This window comes from Leopardus geoffroyi, chromosome D3 (genome assembly GCF_018350155.1).
Source record: "Leopardus geoffroyi isolate Oge1 chromosome D3, O.geoffroyi_Oge1_pat1.0, whole genome shotgun sequence".
In the NCBI taxonomy this organism is placed as follows: domain Eukaryota; kingdom Metazoa; phylum Chordata; class Mammalia; order Carnivora; family Felidae; genus Leopardus; species Leopardus geoffroyi.
This window is the reverse complement of record NC_059339.1, coordinates 23,275,971-23,291,379: the sequence shown is the minus strand read 5'-3', so window position 1 is coordinate 23,291,379 and position 15,409 is coordinate 23,275,971. Positions and strand designations below refer to the sequence as shown.

At 51.7% G+C, this 15,409-nt stretch overlaps 1 protein-coding gene across 2 annotated transcripts in view; it reads right to left on the bottom strand.

Moving 5' to 3' along the window:
• Positions 1 to 1,322: 1,322 nt before the first annotated feature.
• Positions 1,323 to 15,409, bottom strand: part of ASCC2 (activating signal cointegrator 1 complex subunit 2) — a 42,767-nt gene continuing 28,680 nt past the window's right edge. For both annotated transcript variants that reach the window (XM_045459319.1, XM_045459318.1), the window contains 7 exons: positions 14,030 to 14,244; positions 12,998 to 13,117; positions 7,310 to 7,403; positions 7,090 to 7,220; positions 6,439 to 6,541; positions 4,836 to 4,915; positions 1,323 to 4,364 (listed from right to left, as the gene is read on the bottom strand). In XM_045459319.1, coding sequence (XP_045315275.1) covers positions 4,193 to 4,364; positions 4,836 to 4,915; positions 6,439 to 6,541; positions 7,090 to 7,220; positions 7,310 to 7,403; positions 12,998 to 13,117; positions 14,030 to 14,244 — 915 coding nt within the window. In that variant the 3' untranslated portion in view covers positions 1,323 to 4,192. The remainder of the gene's footprint in view (positions 4,365 to 4,835; positions 4,916 to 6,438; positions 6,542 to 7,089; positions 7,221 to 7,309; positions 7,404 to 12,997; positions 13,118 to 14,029; positions 14,245 to 15,409) is intronic.

The window sequence follows — 15,409 nt, the reverse complement described above, 5'->3', positions numbered from 1 at the left end:
CTTCATTTATTTGTTTTGTTTTCCATTCACGTTTCACTTTAGTGAGTCTCCAAACTGAAACTCTTGTCTATGATGGTGGGAAAACTCAGAGAGAGAAAAGCTACAGTTAAAAAAAAAAGGTAAACAGAAAAAATGATTGGGAGATATCTGTGTGGTATATTCTTTTTTTGTTTGTTTATTTTGAGGCAGACAGAGACAGAGTGGGGGAGGGGCAGAGACAGAGAGGGAGACACAGAATCCAAAGCAGGCTCCAGGCTCTGAGCTGTCCGCACAGAGGGCATCATGGTGCTCGAACTCACAGGCTGATATCATGACCTGAGCCCGAACTCAGACGCTCAACCAACTGAGCCACCCAGGCGCCCCTCTGTGTGGTATATTCTTCATTTATTTTTTAGGGCTTAGCACAGCTGTGACTAAATCATTTTCCCAAAACATCTTAATACCCAGATCCTGCCCTGGACTGTGAACTCCATGGGGGCGGGGGCCCAGTCTTTCTCACGCATGCCTGACACAGTGCCTGGCACCTAGTAGATCTTGGTCCACATGTGCTGGGTGGATGCATTTATCCTCTCCTCCCGTGGTCCTCCCAACCCTGCTGACCCAAACCCTGAGGGCAGGCAGTAAATACTGGGAGCTCTGGACAAATGTCCAGGACATGTCCTGGCCTATGGTCCTAATTTTGGGGCTCCCTCGGTCTCTCCCATCCTTCTTCCTTATCCACCCTGGAGTGTTTGGCCCTGGCCTCTTGGCCCCCTCCCTGGCCTCAGTGCCTCTCGGGCTCTGCTGCTCTCCTCTTAGATGAGAGAGCTCCACTCCCAGCCTTTTCTCTGCTTCCCCTGGAGAGGGACTGGACATAAAAATGAAGAATCATTCAGTGGGCTCAATGGCAGATTGGACACACAGAGGAAAGGATGCACGGATCTGAAAACAAAAAGTGGAAAAAAATGCAGCAGGACATCTGAGATCTGACAGTGTCTAATGGTGGAGCATGCATACTAGTGGAGTCCCATCAACCTGGCCTGACAAAACGGGACGTCCCATCCTCCTGTTCTGCAGCTATTTGACTTGTTATTTTCTCCTTTGTAGCAACAGCAGTAACAAGGATAAGGATGTGGGGGCAAGAAAGGAATGGCATGTGGTTTAGGGGTTAAGAGCATGGGCTTTAGGAGACAATCCTGGGACTGAATCCCTCCTTGGTCACCTGCCAAATGTGGGACGTTAGGCAGGTCACCTACCCTCTCTGACCTTGATTTTCTCCTCTGTACCTACCTTGTGAGAATCAAACAAGGTAACATAAGGAAAGCGCCCAGCAGATACTCTAGTCATGGTAAGTACTCAGTAAGTGCTTTTATTCTCATTACAAATATCATGGTCTTACCATCATTTTCATTTATGCACATTCCTTTCCAGACTTGGTCTGTATTCAAATTTTTAAAAAATATTTTCACAATCATGATGCATTACCATTCAATTTATTCTCTTCAAAAAAAACTCAAACAACTTGTCAATATTTAGTTTTTTTACATTGCTATTAAGAGTTCATTGACATCATTTTAAAGAAGGGGGCTCTATAACCACCCCCCTGCATTTTTGGTGGGTTTACTTTTGTGTTTTGTTTGTTTCCGTCCCTGTGTTATTTAGCCCAAGCTCCCAGTGTGACAGGGACAGGCAGGTTCTTGCCAATCACTTCCTTTTCCAGACTGCACCTGGAACTCAAAAAGGATCTGCATCCAGGCTCTGCTGCTAACTTGCCATGGGCTTTGGACAAGTTCATTGCCCTCCCTGGGCTCCCGGGTCCCTTCTTGTCAACGACAGGCTCTGCCCTACCTATCTCACAGAGGCACAGAAGCACTGTTCAAACAAACATGTCTGCCATCATTGCCACTCATGAGCTAGAAACAAAGACACTCAAAGTCCTAAGTCCTCTTGGAGGCACTAGGTTGTACAAGCTTCCTAGGAAATGCCTGTGATAGTCATGTTCTCTAACAGGGTGTAGAGAAGGCACTTAGAAATTCCTGCTTAGGAGTAGTGGGGTGATGGGGCCCAGTGATCAAGGGAGCAGGGTTCAGACTCCCATCCCACCTCACTTGTAACACTTGTGCCATTGCTCATCTTAAACCTTGGGGCCTCCTCAGAGGATTTAATTGGCACCAGGTGGAAACCATTCACCTGGACCAATATACCCACTTTGCAGATGGGAAAACTGAGGCCCTGAGAGGTGAAAGGGTGTGCCGACCAGCACTGTTCTGGATGATCCTGAGTGAGGTGTTTGCAAAGCATCCCTGAAAGGGTGCCCTCAAGATCTGAAATGAGAAAGAACATAATTCTTCAAGGGAGATCCAGTTTGACCTAGCAGTACATTCTGGGAAATTTGAAAAATTGCTTGTCTTCTCAAATCCTTTAAACCAGGATGCCAGTAGGAGGCTTGAACACCGCTCCGAGCGGTCAGGAGCTACGTATGACAAAATGAAGGTGAGAGGGGCTGTGTGAACCGTAACAAGTAAGGTAGGTAAAGCCCAGAGCTCCCCCGACTCACCTCACCTTGCTCCAGGAACAAGAGCTAGGTCTGAGGAGCTCAGGGAGAGAGAAAACAAATGACTCTTGCCTCTATGGTCCCTGGCAAATGCCTCTGGGAGGAAACAGAGTCTTCCTGCTACCTGTCAGAATGGCTGACCCCCAGCCTGATCTCACCTAATTCAGCAGCTCGAGGGGAAGACACCACTCCCATCTCCGCTCTGCATCTCAAATGCACCAGGAGAACTGGTGCGGCTCAGAGGAATTGCTATTGATTTTCACTTGTGCAGCTGACCTAACAAAACCAATTCGTCAAGTGCTTGTCTGCCTGGCTGCTCCAGACACTCATCCTACCCACGTGCAAATAAATTGCACAAGCATCTACGGTGATTTGTCAAGGTCCAGCTGGGCAGGGGCCTGGATCCATGGATGGACTCCAGGCTAGGCTGGGTAGGATCAGGCCAGCAAATATCCCACTGCTGATCCTCTGTTGATTGGCAGTGTTCTGGGGGGGTGGGGGGAGGCGGGAATCAGGATGCCTGCCAGCTGCTGCCAAACTGTGAACCAACTGCCTGCCCACCCCCACCCCCCACCCCACCCCCCCCCACACACACACCGGGAGGAGGTTTTGAGGTACTAGGTCCAAGTCCTTCAACAGGGCTTGGCAGTGACATCCTCATTTGTGTCTTCTGGTCTCTGACCCCCTGATTTTGGAGGATTTGATGGAGTGTACACACAACCAGGAAGTACCGAGCTCAGGTTTTGGCTGTTACTGGAAAGGTGTCCTCGAGTCAGCTAAGAGATGGTGATGATACCACCTATGGGGGTCTAGGACCCTATAAAGACCAGGGGTCAGACTGAGGGTCTAATCCCTGTTCTCCTACTTCCTAGTTGTTGCCTGGGCAGGCAGCTTCAGCTCTCAGTGCCTCACCTTCCTCACCTATACCTCACCTACACTAGGAAATAGTACCTACCTCCCTGGGTGGAGGTCGCAGGGACTGAACGAGAGGATACTGAAGAACCACAGGACCTCACACCTTTATCTCTTCCTTCCACGAGCAGGGACTGGATACTCAGAGAAGGGAGTGATGTGCTCAGGACCACATGGCAAAGCAGGGCAACATCAGGAGGGGTTACAATGAGACGCAAGCGCCAAAGGCTGATGAGAAGAGCGGGTGATCATCCGGCTTTCTTGCTCTCCTGATGGTGGCCGTCACTGAAGAATGGGACACAGAGGGAGCGGGCCACGGGCACATCATGGATCATTGCTTGAAAGGGTCAAAAATTTTATTTGCAGGCCTTTTTTGTTTTTGTTTTTTAAATTTACAGGTTTCCTGCCGTCCGGGGTAAAAGAGAAGTGGTGTCCTGCTGCACAAGGTTTGTGGGGCTTGCCTTGGGGCTCTGTCCCCATCCCTTTTGCCTGCCCCAGGGTTCTTCCTGCCCCAGGGGTTCTTCCGCTGTGGGATAAGGCACTGTGTGTTCTGCAAGAAGGCGCTCACGGCTGGCTGGTGGACGACGAGGCGGCCTTCTCAGGGGCTGCAAAGCTGAGGCTGTTGAGGGGTGGAGTTGAACTTGGGGCCCTGGCAGGAGGCCAACTGGTGAGGAGACCGAAGGCTATGGTAACTCAGCCCAGCAGGTCTGGTGCCGCTGCCTCCTGGCTGGCCCTGCCATGGCGGCCTCAGGATGGAATCATGCCTTTGCTTCTTTTGCGGTCAGCCATGGTTCTCCGGTTGTGGTTGGCTCGCGTCGCCTTGTTGGCTTCCTTCTTCCTGCGTTCCTGGGTTGTCTCACGGTTCTGCCCGTGGCCCCGGGGGCTGCCGGCCACTGCCGTGGAGCTGTCGTGCCGGTACCTGAGGGAAGAACAACCCACCCCAGGAGATGGGAAGAGCTCGCTGCCTTTCTCAGAGGTCTCTGGGAGAGGACACACGGCTTGGGCCAGGAAACCCATGTCCCAACTTGCAGTGGGAGAAGAAATGGAGCCCAGCAAGGGCAGGGCTGTGGGGATTTTGGCCGGTCCTGTGTCTAGTGAATTCTCTTCTCTGAGCCTTGCCTCTGGATGGGTCCCTGGCTGAGGGAAGGACCCGCTGTGGGTTGACCACAGCCCACAATAAGGAGAGGAGGGCTTAGGGATGGGGATGGGCCTGTTTCTTCCTCTGTAAAGTAAGGATAATGATAACAGTGGCTACTTCATAGGGCTGTTGTGAGGGTTAAATTAATACATGTAAAGCACTCAGGGTTTACGTGTGGGCTTCCTAGGTGGTTGGCTGAGCCCTTCCCGGATGGGTCCCCTCCCACCAGAAACAGCGCTTTAAAATGCTCACCCCTTCCTGGCAAGGAAGGCCATGCGCCTGGCTTCTGCTTTCTCCCGCAGCACCGCTGGGTCCTGCACAAAATGGTCGGGCTGTGGAGGGGAGGGGAGAAAAAAAATCTAGAGTCATGAGCCTCTCTATTTCCCAAAGCTGTGGTGAGGCTGTGCCTGACTGGATCTTGTTGATGCCTCCATGCTAGGAGTGGGGGAAAGCCAGGCTATGGCAGGGTGATGTCCTAGAAGGAGACGCCCTTGCTTGGTCCAAGGTTTCCATTTGAAGCCTCTCTCCTCCGTCCCTCCCACCTCTTTTGTGAGGGGGAGGCAGCTAAAGGGACTGAGGCTTCCTGCACAGGCATGATGGGGCGAGTGGACCATAGTTGGAGCATGGATGACAAATGGGGGTCAGGCCAAGATGGCCACCATGAGAGGCCACATAGGGTCTTGAAAGCCAAGAAAGCTGCCCCTGGGAGCTGACTCGTCCTCATTCTAGCACCACCACCAACGTGCTATGGGAGTACCCACTCTTTTTTTTTAAGTTTTTATTTATGTATTGGGGGGAGAGCAAGAGACAGAAGGTGGGAGGGAAGAGAAAGAATCCCAAGCAGACTCTCTGCCATCAGCACAGAGCCTGATGTGGTGCTTGAACTCTCAGACTGTGAGATCATGACCTAAGCTGAGATCAAGGGTTGGATGCTTAACTGACTGAGCCACCCAGGTGCCCCAAGGGAGTACCTTCTCTCAAAGACTGTTTTTTTGGAGGGGGAGGGATCAACAAACAAAGGAGTCTAGACTAGCAGCAGGAAAAGCTGTGGCCTAAGAACCACAGATAGCTTTTGGTGGCCTGTACTGTTAACACACACACACACACACACACACGTACAACTGATAACATTTGAAAACTGGGAGATTTTACATAAAAATCCAGGCTGACCTCTTGCCTGGGAAGAAGGGAAAGCCCTGGAAGCCCTAGGCCTACATTTATGCTGAGGAGTCCCTTGGGCAGAGGGTATGTGTACTTCTGTTCCACTAGTCACAGTCTCCATCAGGACCTGCTACTCGTTTATGCTGGTAGCCTGGCCTGGACACATCTGAATTTGTCACCCTGGTGGGAGGGCATGAGGGGATACAGGGGGTCCCAGGGTGCCACTCGGGTTCAAGCTGAGCAATCCGGCCCTTATCTGTTTCATATGTTGAGGTTCTAGTTAAGATTTCATTTGAAGAAAAAGTTCAGCTGCTAAAAAATACAATTTGCAAACCCACCAGCCCAGATGACCCCAAGGGCCCTTGGGCTCTAACACCTCTGTGAGTTTAAGAACTGGCATCCTGAGCATGGTGGCCAAGAACTGCCTGCCCCTCTCTCGGCCCCCAGGCTCCTGGGCCTCATGAACCCAGCAGCTCAAAGGCTTGGCCCCTGAGCCTCCACTGAGTAGTGGAGGGGAGTTCTAAGCCAGCAACTCTCCAAGTGGGCATCTCAGGCTTGAAGGAGCCCCTCTTCTCCTGGGCAGGGATGCTGGGGCTGCCTGAAAGCCAGCTGCAGGCAAGCAGGGGCACGGTGCTCCCAATCTGCCCTTCAGAACGACACCCTCCCCTTCATCTGCCACCTGCCAATGAGGTACCTTGGGAGCCTCGTCCTCAGCCTCCTCCTCCTCCTCGTCTTCGTCCTCTTCCTGCCCTTCTCCAGGCACTTTGGTTCTCAGCACCTGAGGGATGGTGAAGGGCCTGAGGGTTTAGAGAGAAAGTGAGATCAAAGACTAGATTAAACCTGGAGAGGGAGCCTCAGGGAGGAGGGAATCAGGCTGGGTGAGAGGGGGCTGTCAGGATGGGGATGGGCTCAGGCAGCTGGAAAAAAAACAAAGTGCTTTTCAAGCCGGCTTTGTTCCAGTCCCCGGACCCTCTGAGGGTACCAGAGTCTGCTATGGGGGCTTAGCCAGAGCTGGGGCAGCTCTGCTTTTATCTGCATTGGGAAATCTCTGTAAGGTTCTATTGGGGAGAGTTTTCTGCAGTTAAAAAGAACAATGTAAAATGACTGCCTGAAACCAAATTAATGCTGCCCCACTCAGGATGGGTTGGGCCAAATGGCCAAGGGAGTGGCTGGGGGTGGAGGGAGCACTGGACCAGGAGTCAAGAGGCCTTGATTTGGGCCCTGGCTCTACCACTGACTTGCTCATGTAATCAGGGCCTTGGTCTCCCCAGCTGTGTACACAAGAGGCTTTGGGAGAATCGCTGTGCCCCTGGGATTCCACCCTCTAGCTGCCCTGCGGCCTCACCTGCGGCTGATGAGCTCATCATCCGAGTCGGCATCGTTGGCGCCCACCTGGTTGCCATCGTACGTGTCATCGTACTCATCCTCATAGTCATCCCCGCGATAGGGCAGGCCCTCACCTGGCTGCAGCGGCACCTGCAACAGCAGAAGCGTGGGGCCGAAGGGCCCAGAGCTGGCCGATTCTCCCCCACCCGGCGAAGGCCCAACGGCCTGGGGCCACCTACCTCCTCCACCACCACGCTGTACTGCTCGTAGCGCTGCCGCTGTGCCACCACCTCCCGCTTGTCGTTCAGCAGGCTCCGCGTGTTCTCCTCCTTCCTGGAGTTGCGAGGGGACAGCGCAGAAAACCATGAGGTTTGAAGGCTGCAAGTGCCAGGGTCCAAAGCACCACGGGCTCAGGCTGGCACAAACTGTGACAAGTGGTATCAAACACTGGCAGGGGTGTGGGAAGGTGGGACTCACCGCTGGGAGTGCCCACGTGACCAGGTGCAGCCACTTTGGGAGGCATTCCAAAACAGTTGTTGCAATGTAAAATGTGCCCGCCCTTTGGCCAGGAAATTCCTCTTTGAGGCACCCACCCGAGGGAAATGCTGGCCCTGAGCATTAAGAGGTCTGATCCGGAATTTTCTTTTCAGTGTTGTTTGTAACAGCGAAAAATAGAAAACAACTAGTGTCCATCACAAGTGAAATGGCCAAATGATGTGTCACATCTTTATTACAGAACGCCAGGCGGCAGTTATCAAGAATGACATTCAACTGTTTGTGCTGATGCAGAGAGAATTCTAAGACTTATTCCCAAGGAAAAAAGCAAGCTGCAGAAAAATGTATATGGTATGATCCCATTTGTATAAAAGACAGAAAGCAAGCCAAACAAGCTGTTCCTATGAGTGCATATAATTTACACAAGTCAATGCACAGAGAGGGCTAGTTAAGTCCCCCACCAAATGACAATGGTTACTCCTGGCATTATTTGAACCTTTTAGAAAACAAAAATTTAAGAAAGACAAAGGCCAGGGGCACCTGGATGGCTGTCAGTTAAGCATCCGACTTCAACTCAGGTCATGATCTCATGGTTTGTGAGTTTGAGCCCCACATCAGGGTCTCTGATGTCAGCACAGAGCCTGCTTGGGATCCTCAGTCCCTCTTTCTCACTGCCCCTCCCCCGCTTATTCTCTCTCTTTCTCTTTCTCTCAAAAAATAATTAAAACAAAACAAAACAAAAAAAGAAAGAGAAAGGCCATATGTGACCTTCTAACTGAGCTCAGGGGAGCCACAGGGGACCTCTGGGGTGTGAGGGGCAAGCAGGGGTCCTGCCCTTTTCCTCCTACCCCTGCTTCCTCACGGTGACCTTCTATCTGTTCCACAGTTCAATCGTCTATGTCAGTTTGCGTTGGAAGCAAAAGCCCAAAAGTTAAACTCCTGTTATATCACAGGTGAGGAACGTTGGGTGTGGTGGAGGGAAGGAAAGGGACCTGTTTGGGATCAATGAACTGTGGCGGAGCCTCAGTGGGGACTGAGGCCTCTCGACTGTGGCTTTGCAAATCTGTAGAAAAACCTGGCTTGTCTCACACATAGTCCTGTGGAATGTAGTTTCTAGCCCTGCAGGGGAAAATCAATATGAGATGCCAGGCAAGAAAATCCAGCTTAGCTGTGAAATCAGTTTTCTGGAATGTATCAAAGGTAGGGGGGAAAAAAAGAAGAAGAAGAAGAAAAAGAAGAAGAGATACAAAGTCATAGACAGCTTCCATTAAAATCTTCTATTAACTGGCTTTTGGTGCAGGGAGGGACGGGGGTCTGAGTCTCTCAGGCTATCTGCCTGGGAGCTTGGGGCAGGTCAGGATTTGGCTTCCTTCAGTAGTTTTTACTAAGGGCCTACTACATGCCAGGGAGGGTACTAAGGCTGAGCTGGGGAGAGATTCAAAAAAGAGGAAGATCTGGATCTGTCCTCACGGAACTCACAGTCCAGTGAGGGTCGCAGGCAAATGGCAGCTAACATGAAATGTGCTGAATGGACGCAAGCATGCCCTGGAAACAAGACCCCCCTGGCTTAGGGGGTCTAGCTGGTGGGGGTGGGGGGAGAAGGGGTGGGAAATGGAGGCCCTGTGAGGTGGTGGTCGGCAGGGGGGGGGGGGGGGGCGGCATTTGATCTAGACCAGGGAAAATTCTTGGTCCACAGGGAAATTCTGTATGACGCCAGGAAAGGGGCCTGTGCCTGTGGCCCTGGCTCCTACCTGGCTCTCTTCACCAGGCTGGGTGGGGCTAGAGAAGAGAGAGCAAGTGAAGGGGGCCCGGGTGTTTAGTGCCACTGGAAGGAACACATCTACTCATTCCACATACATTTCCTGAGGGCCTACCAGGTGCCAGGGCCTGTGCTGAGCCAGGCGTCCAAGGATGAATGAGAAGTATCACTGTCCTTTCTGCCACATCCCACAGCTCCTGGTCCATCCAGTCCCTAGTTCTTGGCCCCACTGTGGGCCTCTAGTTATATGGCTCCCTGGCAGGGCCAGAGAAGCTTGCAAACTCCACCCACCCAGGGTCCTGGGAGAGGGCACAGGCAGGGACAGAGGAGCCTGGTGCCCCGGGCATCCCTATCCAGGGAGGTGCAGCTTTGGTCCCATGACCCCCCTTTGGAGCCAGGAAGGAAAAGAAAAGTGAGGGTCAAAACCAGCCAGGAAAAGATTCATCTGAGGCCTAAACTCCAGTCAAGTCTGGAAACACAGGCAACAGTGGCTTCAGAGATTTCTTCGGAGCAGGTGCTTCCTCAGGGAACCCAGGGAATGTGTGGGCTTCCCTGAAGCTGAGTCACTCTTCCCCTCCTCACTTCTTCCGGCCTATCCTTCAAGGCCCAACTCAAACTGGCCCTTAGGGGCGTGACTGCCACCTCTGAACTTCTAAGGGACCTGTAGAGGCAACAAACCCTTCCTTTTATAGGTAAGGAAACCCAAGAGGCAGAGCAACTTTCCCAAGGTGACACAGCTTCTACCAGCAGAGCCACAGTGCTAGAACACAGGTCTACTGACTCAAGTCTGCTGGGGTACTTCTTGAGCTGTGCGATCACAAGCAAGCTTCTTATCCTTGCCAAGTCTTTTTTTAAGTTTATTTATTCATTTCGAGAGAGATAGAGTGAGCAGGGGAGGGGCAGAGAGAGTAGGAGAGAGAGAGTCCCAAGCAGGCTCTGCACTGTCAGCGCAGAGGCTGATGCAGGGCTCGAACTCACGAAACACGAGAGTGACCTGAGCCGAAACCAGAATCAGACGCTTAACCAACTGAGCCACCCAGGTGCCTCTCCTTGCCAAATCTTAATTCTGCATCCCAGAGATGAAATAAGATGATGACTAGAAATGAACCTGGCACATGCTGGGCTCAACAAAATGAATCCTATTTCTTTTTACTGCAGGACTTATCAGAGCCTTTAATGTGCTAATGTGCTCTGTGACTCACCAAGAAGAAAGTGCACAGACTTTTTTGGCCATAGAGCCTGTTTTGAGGGAGAACACTCATAATCTTCCAGGGTACCACTGTTCAGTCCAAGGAATTTATGGGATCCCACCTTATACACACCGCCTCCTTCATGTAGCTATGATATACCTGCAGCACATGTGCTTGGCCTCTACCCAACAGCCACCCTCTACCTCACCCCCACTCCTAACACACCCTCATTTGGTTCAGGTCTTTCCACCTTTCCCTCTTCTCCTGGAGCCCTGGACCTTGGCCCTGTGACCCAGTTCCCCACTGAGATGTGAGTGGAGTCTGGAAACTTCTGGGAAAGGCTTCCCGGTCTATAAGAGAAACACAGGAAGACCTGGTCCAGACTTCCTCTTGGCACTGTCATTTCTGGAGGTCATAGCTGAAACAGCCGTGGCCACCCAGTGGCTTCGAAGGAACTAGCTCGCAGAGATGGAAAAGATGTATCCTTGATGATGAGGCTGTACCACAGGTTAACCAAACCTAGACAGACCTACCTTGCAACTCCCTTTCGTACAAGGGACAGGTTTCCCTATTACTTGAGCCACTGAGTGCATCCTATCTGATTTAACCCATACACACATTGTAACTCAAGTGTGACCTTGTGCTACTTTTCTCATGTGCCCCTTGACTGCCCTGCCCAGATTAGGACAAGAGTCCCTATGGAGGCCCTTGTATGCCCCACCCCGGCATCTCTCCCACTGTCACTACTTGTTTAATGGTTTAAATCTTTCCCATAGTCTCTGCGTCGTTTGAGAGCGAGGCCCGGGTGCCCTGCTCACCTTGTCTCCCTGGTATCTAGCACAGGATCTGGCACTAGTAGATCACTTAATAAATATTTGCTGAGTTAATAAGTAAATAATGAACACATGAATGGAGGCTTTGCCTCTTTGCAATCCCCAGCCCCTGGGCTACCCAGCACAAGGAGTTCAGTAAACATTTGCCTCCTAGACTTTCCACCTGGCAGCTTGTAGTGCCCTAGGAGCAGGGCCCGGCCCTCCTCATCTGCCTCTTTCTCCACAACAGAACCTGCAGAGGGTCATTCAGACCTGGAACAGTGGCCACGGATGCAGGATAACATCTCTTGCCTGGGATCTGGGGATGTCGCAACGTGTGTGACTAAGCAGTTTACAAATGCTTCCTGTCCAGCCAGCCAGATGGCTTTATAGCTGCCCTGTGCCCGCTCCCCAAAGCCCTCAGCCAGCCAAGCTTCCAGCACGGGGCCCTCACCGAAGGAGCAGCTTGTAATTCTGCCACTGGGGCTCCTATCGCAAGAAGGGGGCAGGTCCCCCATTGCCCTTCTCTGAACCTTGCTGTCTCCATATATACAATGGCGGGAGGGCAGGCTGTACTCGTCCAGCAATTCCCAGATTTCTGGATTTCATGAACCAATACAATTTAGTAGAACTCTAGGGGCTAGCGTAGTGTTGCCAAGAGTTACTCATTTCTCTTGAACTCTCTATCATCACTACTGACTCTTGGTCCCTCCAGTGGGCCTCCGTTCCAAAGCCAGGTGATCTTTCCAAAACATGTCAGCTCATGGGACCCTCGTCATGTTCCCCATGACCTCGGGGCCATTGCCTCTGTTTTTCACTCTTCCTAGAAAGTTCTCCTTCCCCGCTCTTTACAGAATTGGCCCTTTGGCCCTTCCTCACACTTCCACTCTTGGTCCCATGTCATTTCCTCAAGCTTTCATCTCTGGATTGAATCCTCTGCCAGAGGTTCAGAAGTCTGCACACCTGCACCTTATAGTGCCTATTATATTTGCAATTTTACTTTGCTTGTTTGACAAAGTGATTAGTGAAAACTCCACAGGGGCAGTGGCCATGTCTGTCTCACTGCCCACTACACCTCCAGCACCTGATAAATCCAGGGCCTAGTATGCCATGAGCACCAGGCAAATATTTGTTGAATGAATGAATAAATCATAAATGGACTTTTCAATGCCAAAAAAGTAGGAAGGACATAAACTAAAAATAAGTAGAAAGACCTTAAAATTGAGTATGTTCACCTTCTGAAAAGCTGACTTAGTACAGGTCCTTAGTTTTCTCATTTTGCCACAGAATGGAGAAAATCAGGTCGAGGAGCAGCTTCTAGGAAGTACTGCTCAGCTCTATCACCCAGAAGTTTGATGGCTGACACATCCCAAGATGTAGGAAGGGAAGAGGGGAACAGTTTAGGTCCCTTTGGCCTTTTGCTATCAACAAGGGGATTCATTAAAAAAAAAAAAAAAAAAAAAAAACACCCTGTCAGAGTCAGAGCCTACCATATAAGTATCAGAGAACCTGCTCCTGCCTGCTGGGAGCACACAGTCCTGGACTGCTTGGGGGGACACTGAGCCAAAACTCAAGCCAGTTCTGTAAACACGGAGTCCTTAGTTTCTCTCAATTTTCTCACTGCACTTACAGAGTTGGGGTGCCCGGCACCCTGCAGCCCACTGCACTCACCTCCTGCCTTTGTGCACCCGGCTCAGGTCCACTGTATCTCTGCTGAACACATCAAACTCATCGTTCTGGAAGACGTTGTGACGAGATGTGAGCAGGGGTGTCGGGTCTGGTTTCACCTGTCTGGGGGGGCGGTGACAGAGAAATCCATTCGAGGGAGAAAGGTCAGCTGATGTCTACCTGTGCTCTCTTGACCCGAACCATGTTACATGCATCAGATTCTCTACTCCCCTTCAACAGCCACATGAGACACGATGTAAAAAACCTGCCCTGTCTGGCCCCTACCTGGGTATGCAGCCATGCCTGACACAAAGTTCCCCCTCAGTCCCATGTGCCATTCAGAGATTTTCTCAAAAGTTCCCTCCCTCATTGAACACTCACAACAGTCCTATAACATAGGTAGCTAAGATCACTCGACCTCTCTGGGCCTCAGTGCCCTCCTCTGTAAAATGGGCACAAAGTGGCCAAGGTACTTGTACAAAGGCAGAGCTAACTTCATTCATTCAATAAACATCGTCTGTCTGCGGAAGAAACACCCATTTGTGCACTCATTCCTGCTGCTCCACAGGCCTTCAGAGGAGCAACGGGTCAAACTCAGAAAGGGTAGGAATGAAGAAAGTGAGAAGCTCTGGCCATCCTCCTTCAGGAATCTACTGGAAAGGTGCCAATGACAGGGGCAAGCCAGAGACTTTGGAGCTCCAAAAGCCTCAGCAACCCCTTTGTCACATCCCACATTTCTGATGGGTCTTCCAGCAAGGAGCAGCTGCAATGTCCAGCTGTGCACACTCTCTCCCCTGCAGGGGGCATGTGAGAACCTCCAGGAGGGCCTAAAGTTCTCATGTGTTCCCAAGGAGGCCATTCATTTAAATGGCGGGGGAACACTGCTGTAGGGAAGAGAGAGAAGGCAGAGTTCTGGCACAGGTGTGGGAAGCAGAGAAGCTAAGAAGGGGCCCTGACAAGGCCCCCAGAGCACCTTTGGCCAGGGCCCTGAGACAGCCTGGGTGCCATGAACCTCCTCCCACCTATCTCTCCCACCTGTCTAGGCTGCGGTCCAGCTGGCTGAGGGCAGGGGCCAGCCGCTCCTCCAGGATGTTGTTGATCACCTGCTCCGGGTTGTAGCTGTAATGCTCCAGGCAGGCCAGGATGAAGCCCTCACCAAGATCTGGCAGCAGGTCCTTCACTTGGGAGATGAGCGAGTCCAGCTCCACGCCACACACAGGGGGGCCCAAGGGAGCAGCTGCCCCCATACACTGTGGAGAGAGCTACCGTGAAGGAGGGAAAGGCCAGACCAAGTGGGTGATAGGAAACAGACCTCAAATACCACAGGATTAGGAATCAGGGGACCTGGTTGAGTCCTGGCCCTGCCTTTCCTGGGCCAAGATCTCAGCCAAGTGACCCAGGTCTCTTGAGTCTCCAATTCCTGAAACCATGTGAAGAGGGAGTGGCTCTATGACTTAGTGGTTGAGCTACTTCTGGCTGTGTGATTTGGGGCAGGGCACTTCCCCTCTCTGAACCCCAGCTTCTTCCATGTAAAACGGGAGTACTGCCTTCTACCTCACAGAGTTGTTTCAGATGGTTCAAAGAGAATAAGGCTGAGCATGGTGCCTGGAGAAGACTAGGCACCCCACAAATGGCTGTGGCTTCGACTAATCCTTTTCCAACTCTAACAAGTTAATGGCTGATGGAGAGAAACAGCAAACACCAGCCCTGGACTGTACGGAGATGCTCCCCTTTGATTACATTCTTTTTAATGAGGGGGATTCAGTTCATATCCTGCTTGATGCGGCTTAATTCTGTTAGGATTTTCATTTAAGGAAATTCCAAAATCAAAACAACAACAATAAAAATCATCCGTGTCTCAGAGAAGCCAAATGGGGAAGAAGGTGGGAAGAGTGGAGGGGACTGTCATTTTCCAAGGCCCTGTGACAGCCACAGGGCCTGAGTCTAACACAGGAAGGAGAGCAGCATCTGTTAATAGTGCATAGGGCCAGCCAGGCTTGGGGCACTGCACTCAATAGCTCTGGGAATCCCAACAACCTTGTGGAGGCAGGGATGGCAATTATCCCCACCTTAGACATGGGGAACAGAGGCTAGATGTGAGTGATGTGCCTCCAGCCACAGAGCTGGTGAGTGGCAGAACGAGGGTATACCCCTGAGCTGTCTGACCCCAGAGACCCACAGAGACTGTGGTCTTAATCCCTATGTCACACTGCCTCCCAACTTGCAGGGAAGAGTCCTGGGCTCGGTGGGCAATCTGTATGGCCATAGATTTGGCGAGTTCTGGAAGAGCCTGGAGCACCAGAGGCTTCCACACTTGCTTAGTGGAGCCCTGCAGTCCCATGGCGGGGCGTCCAGGCTGGCTAAGCAGTGAGACCAGATGCTGCTCTCCACTGCATCCAAAGCAGCTACATGGTG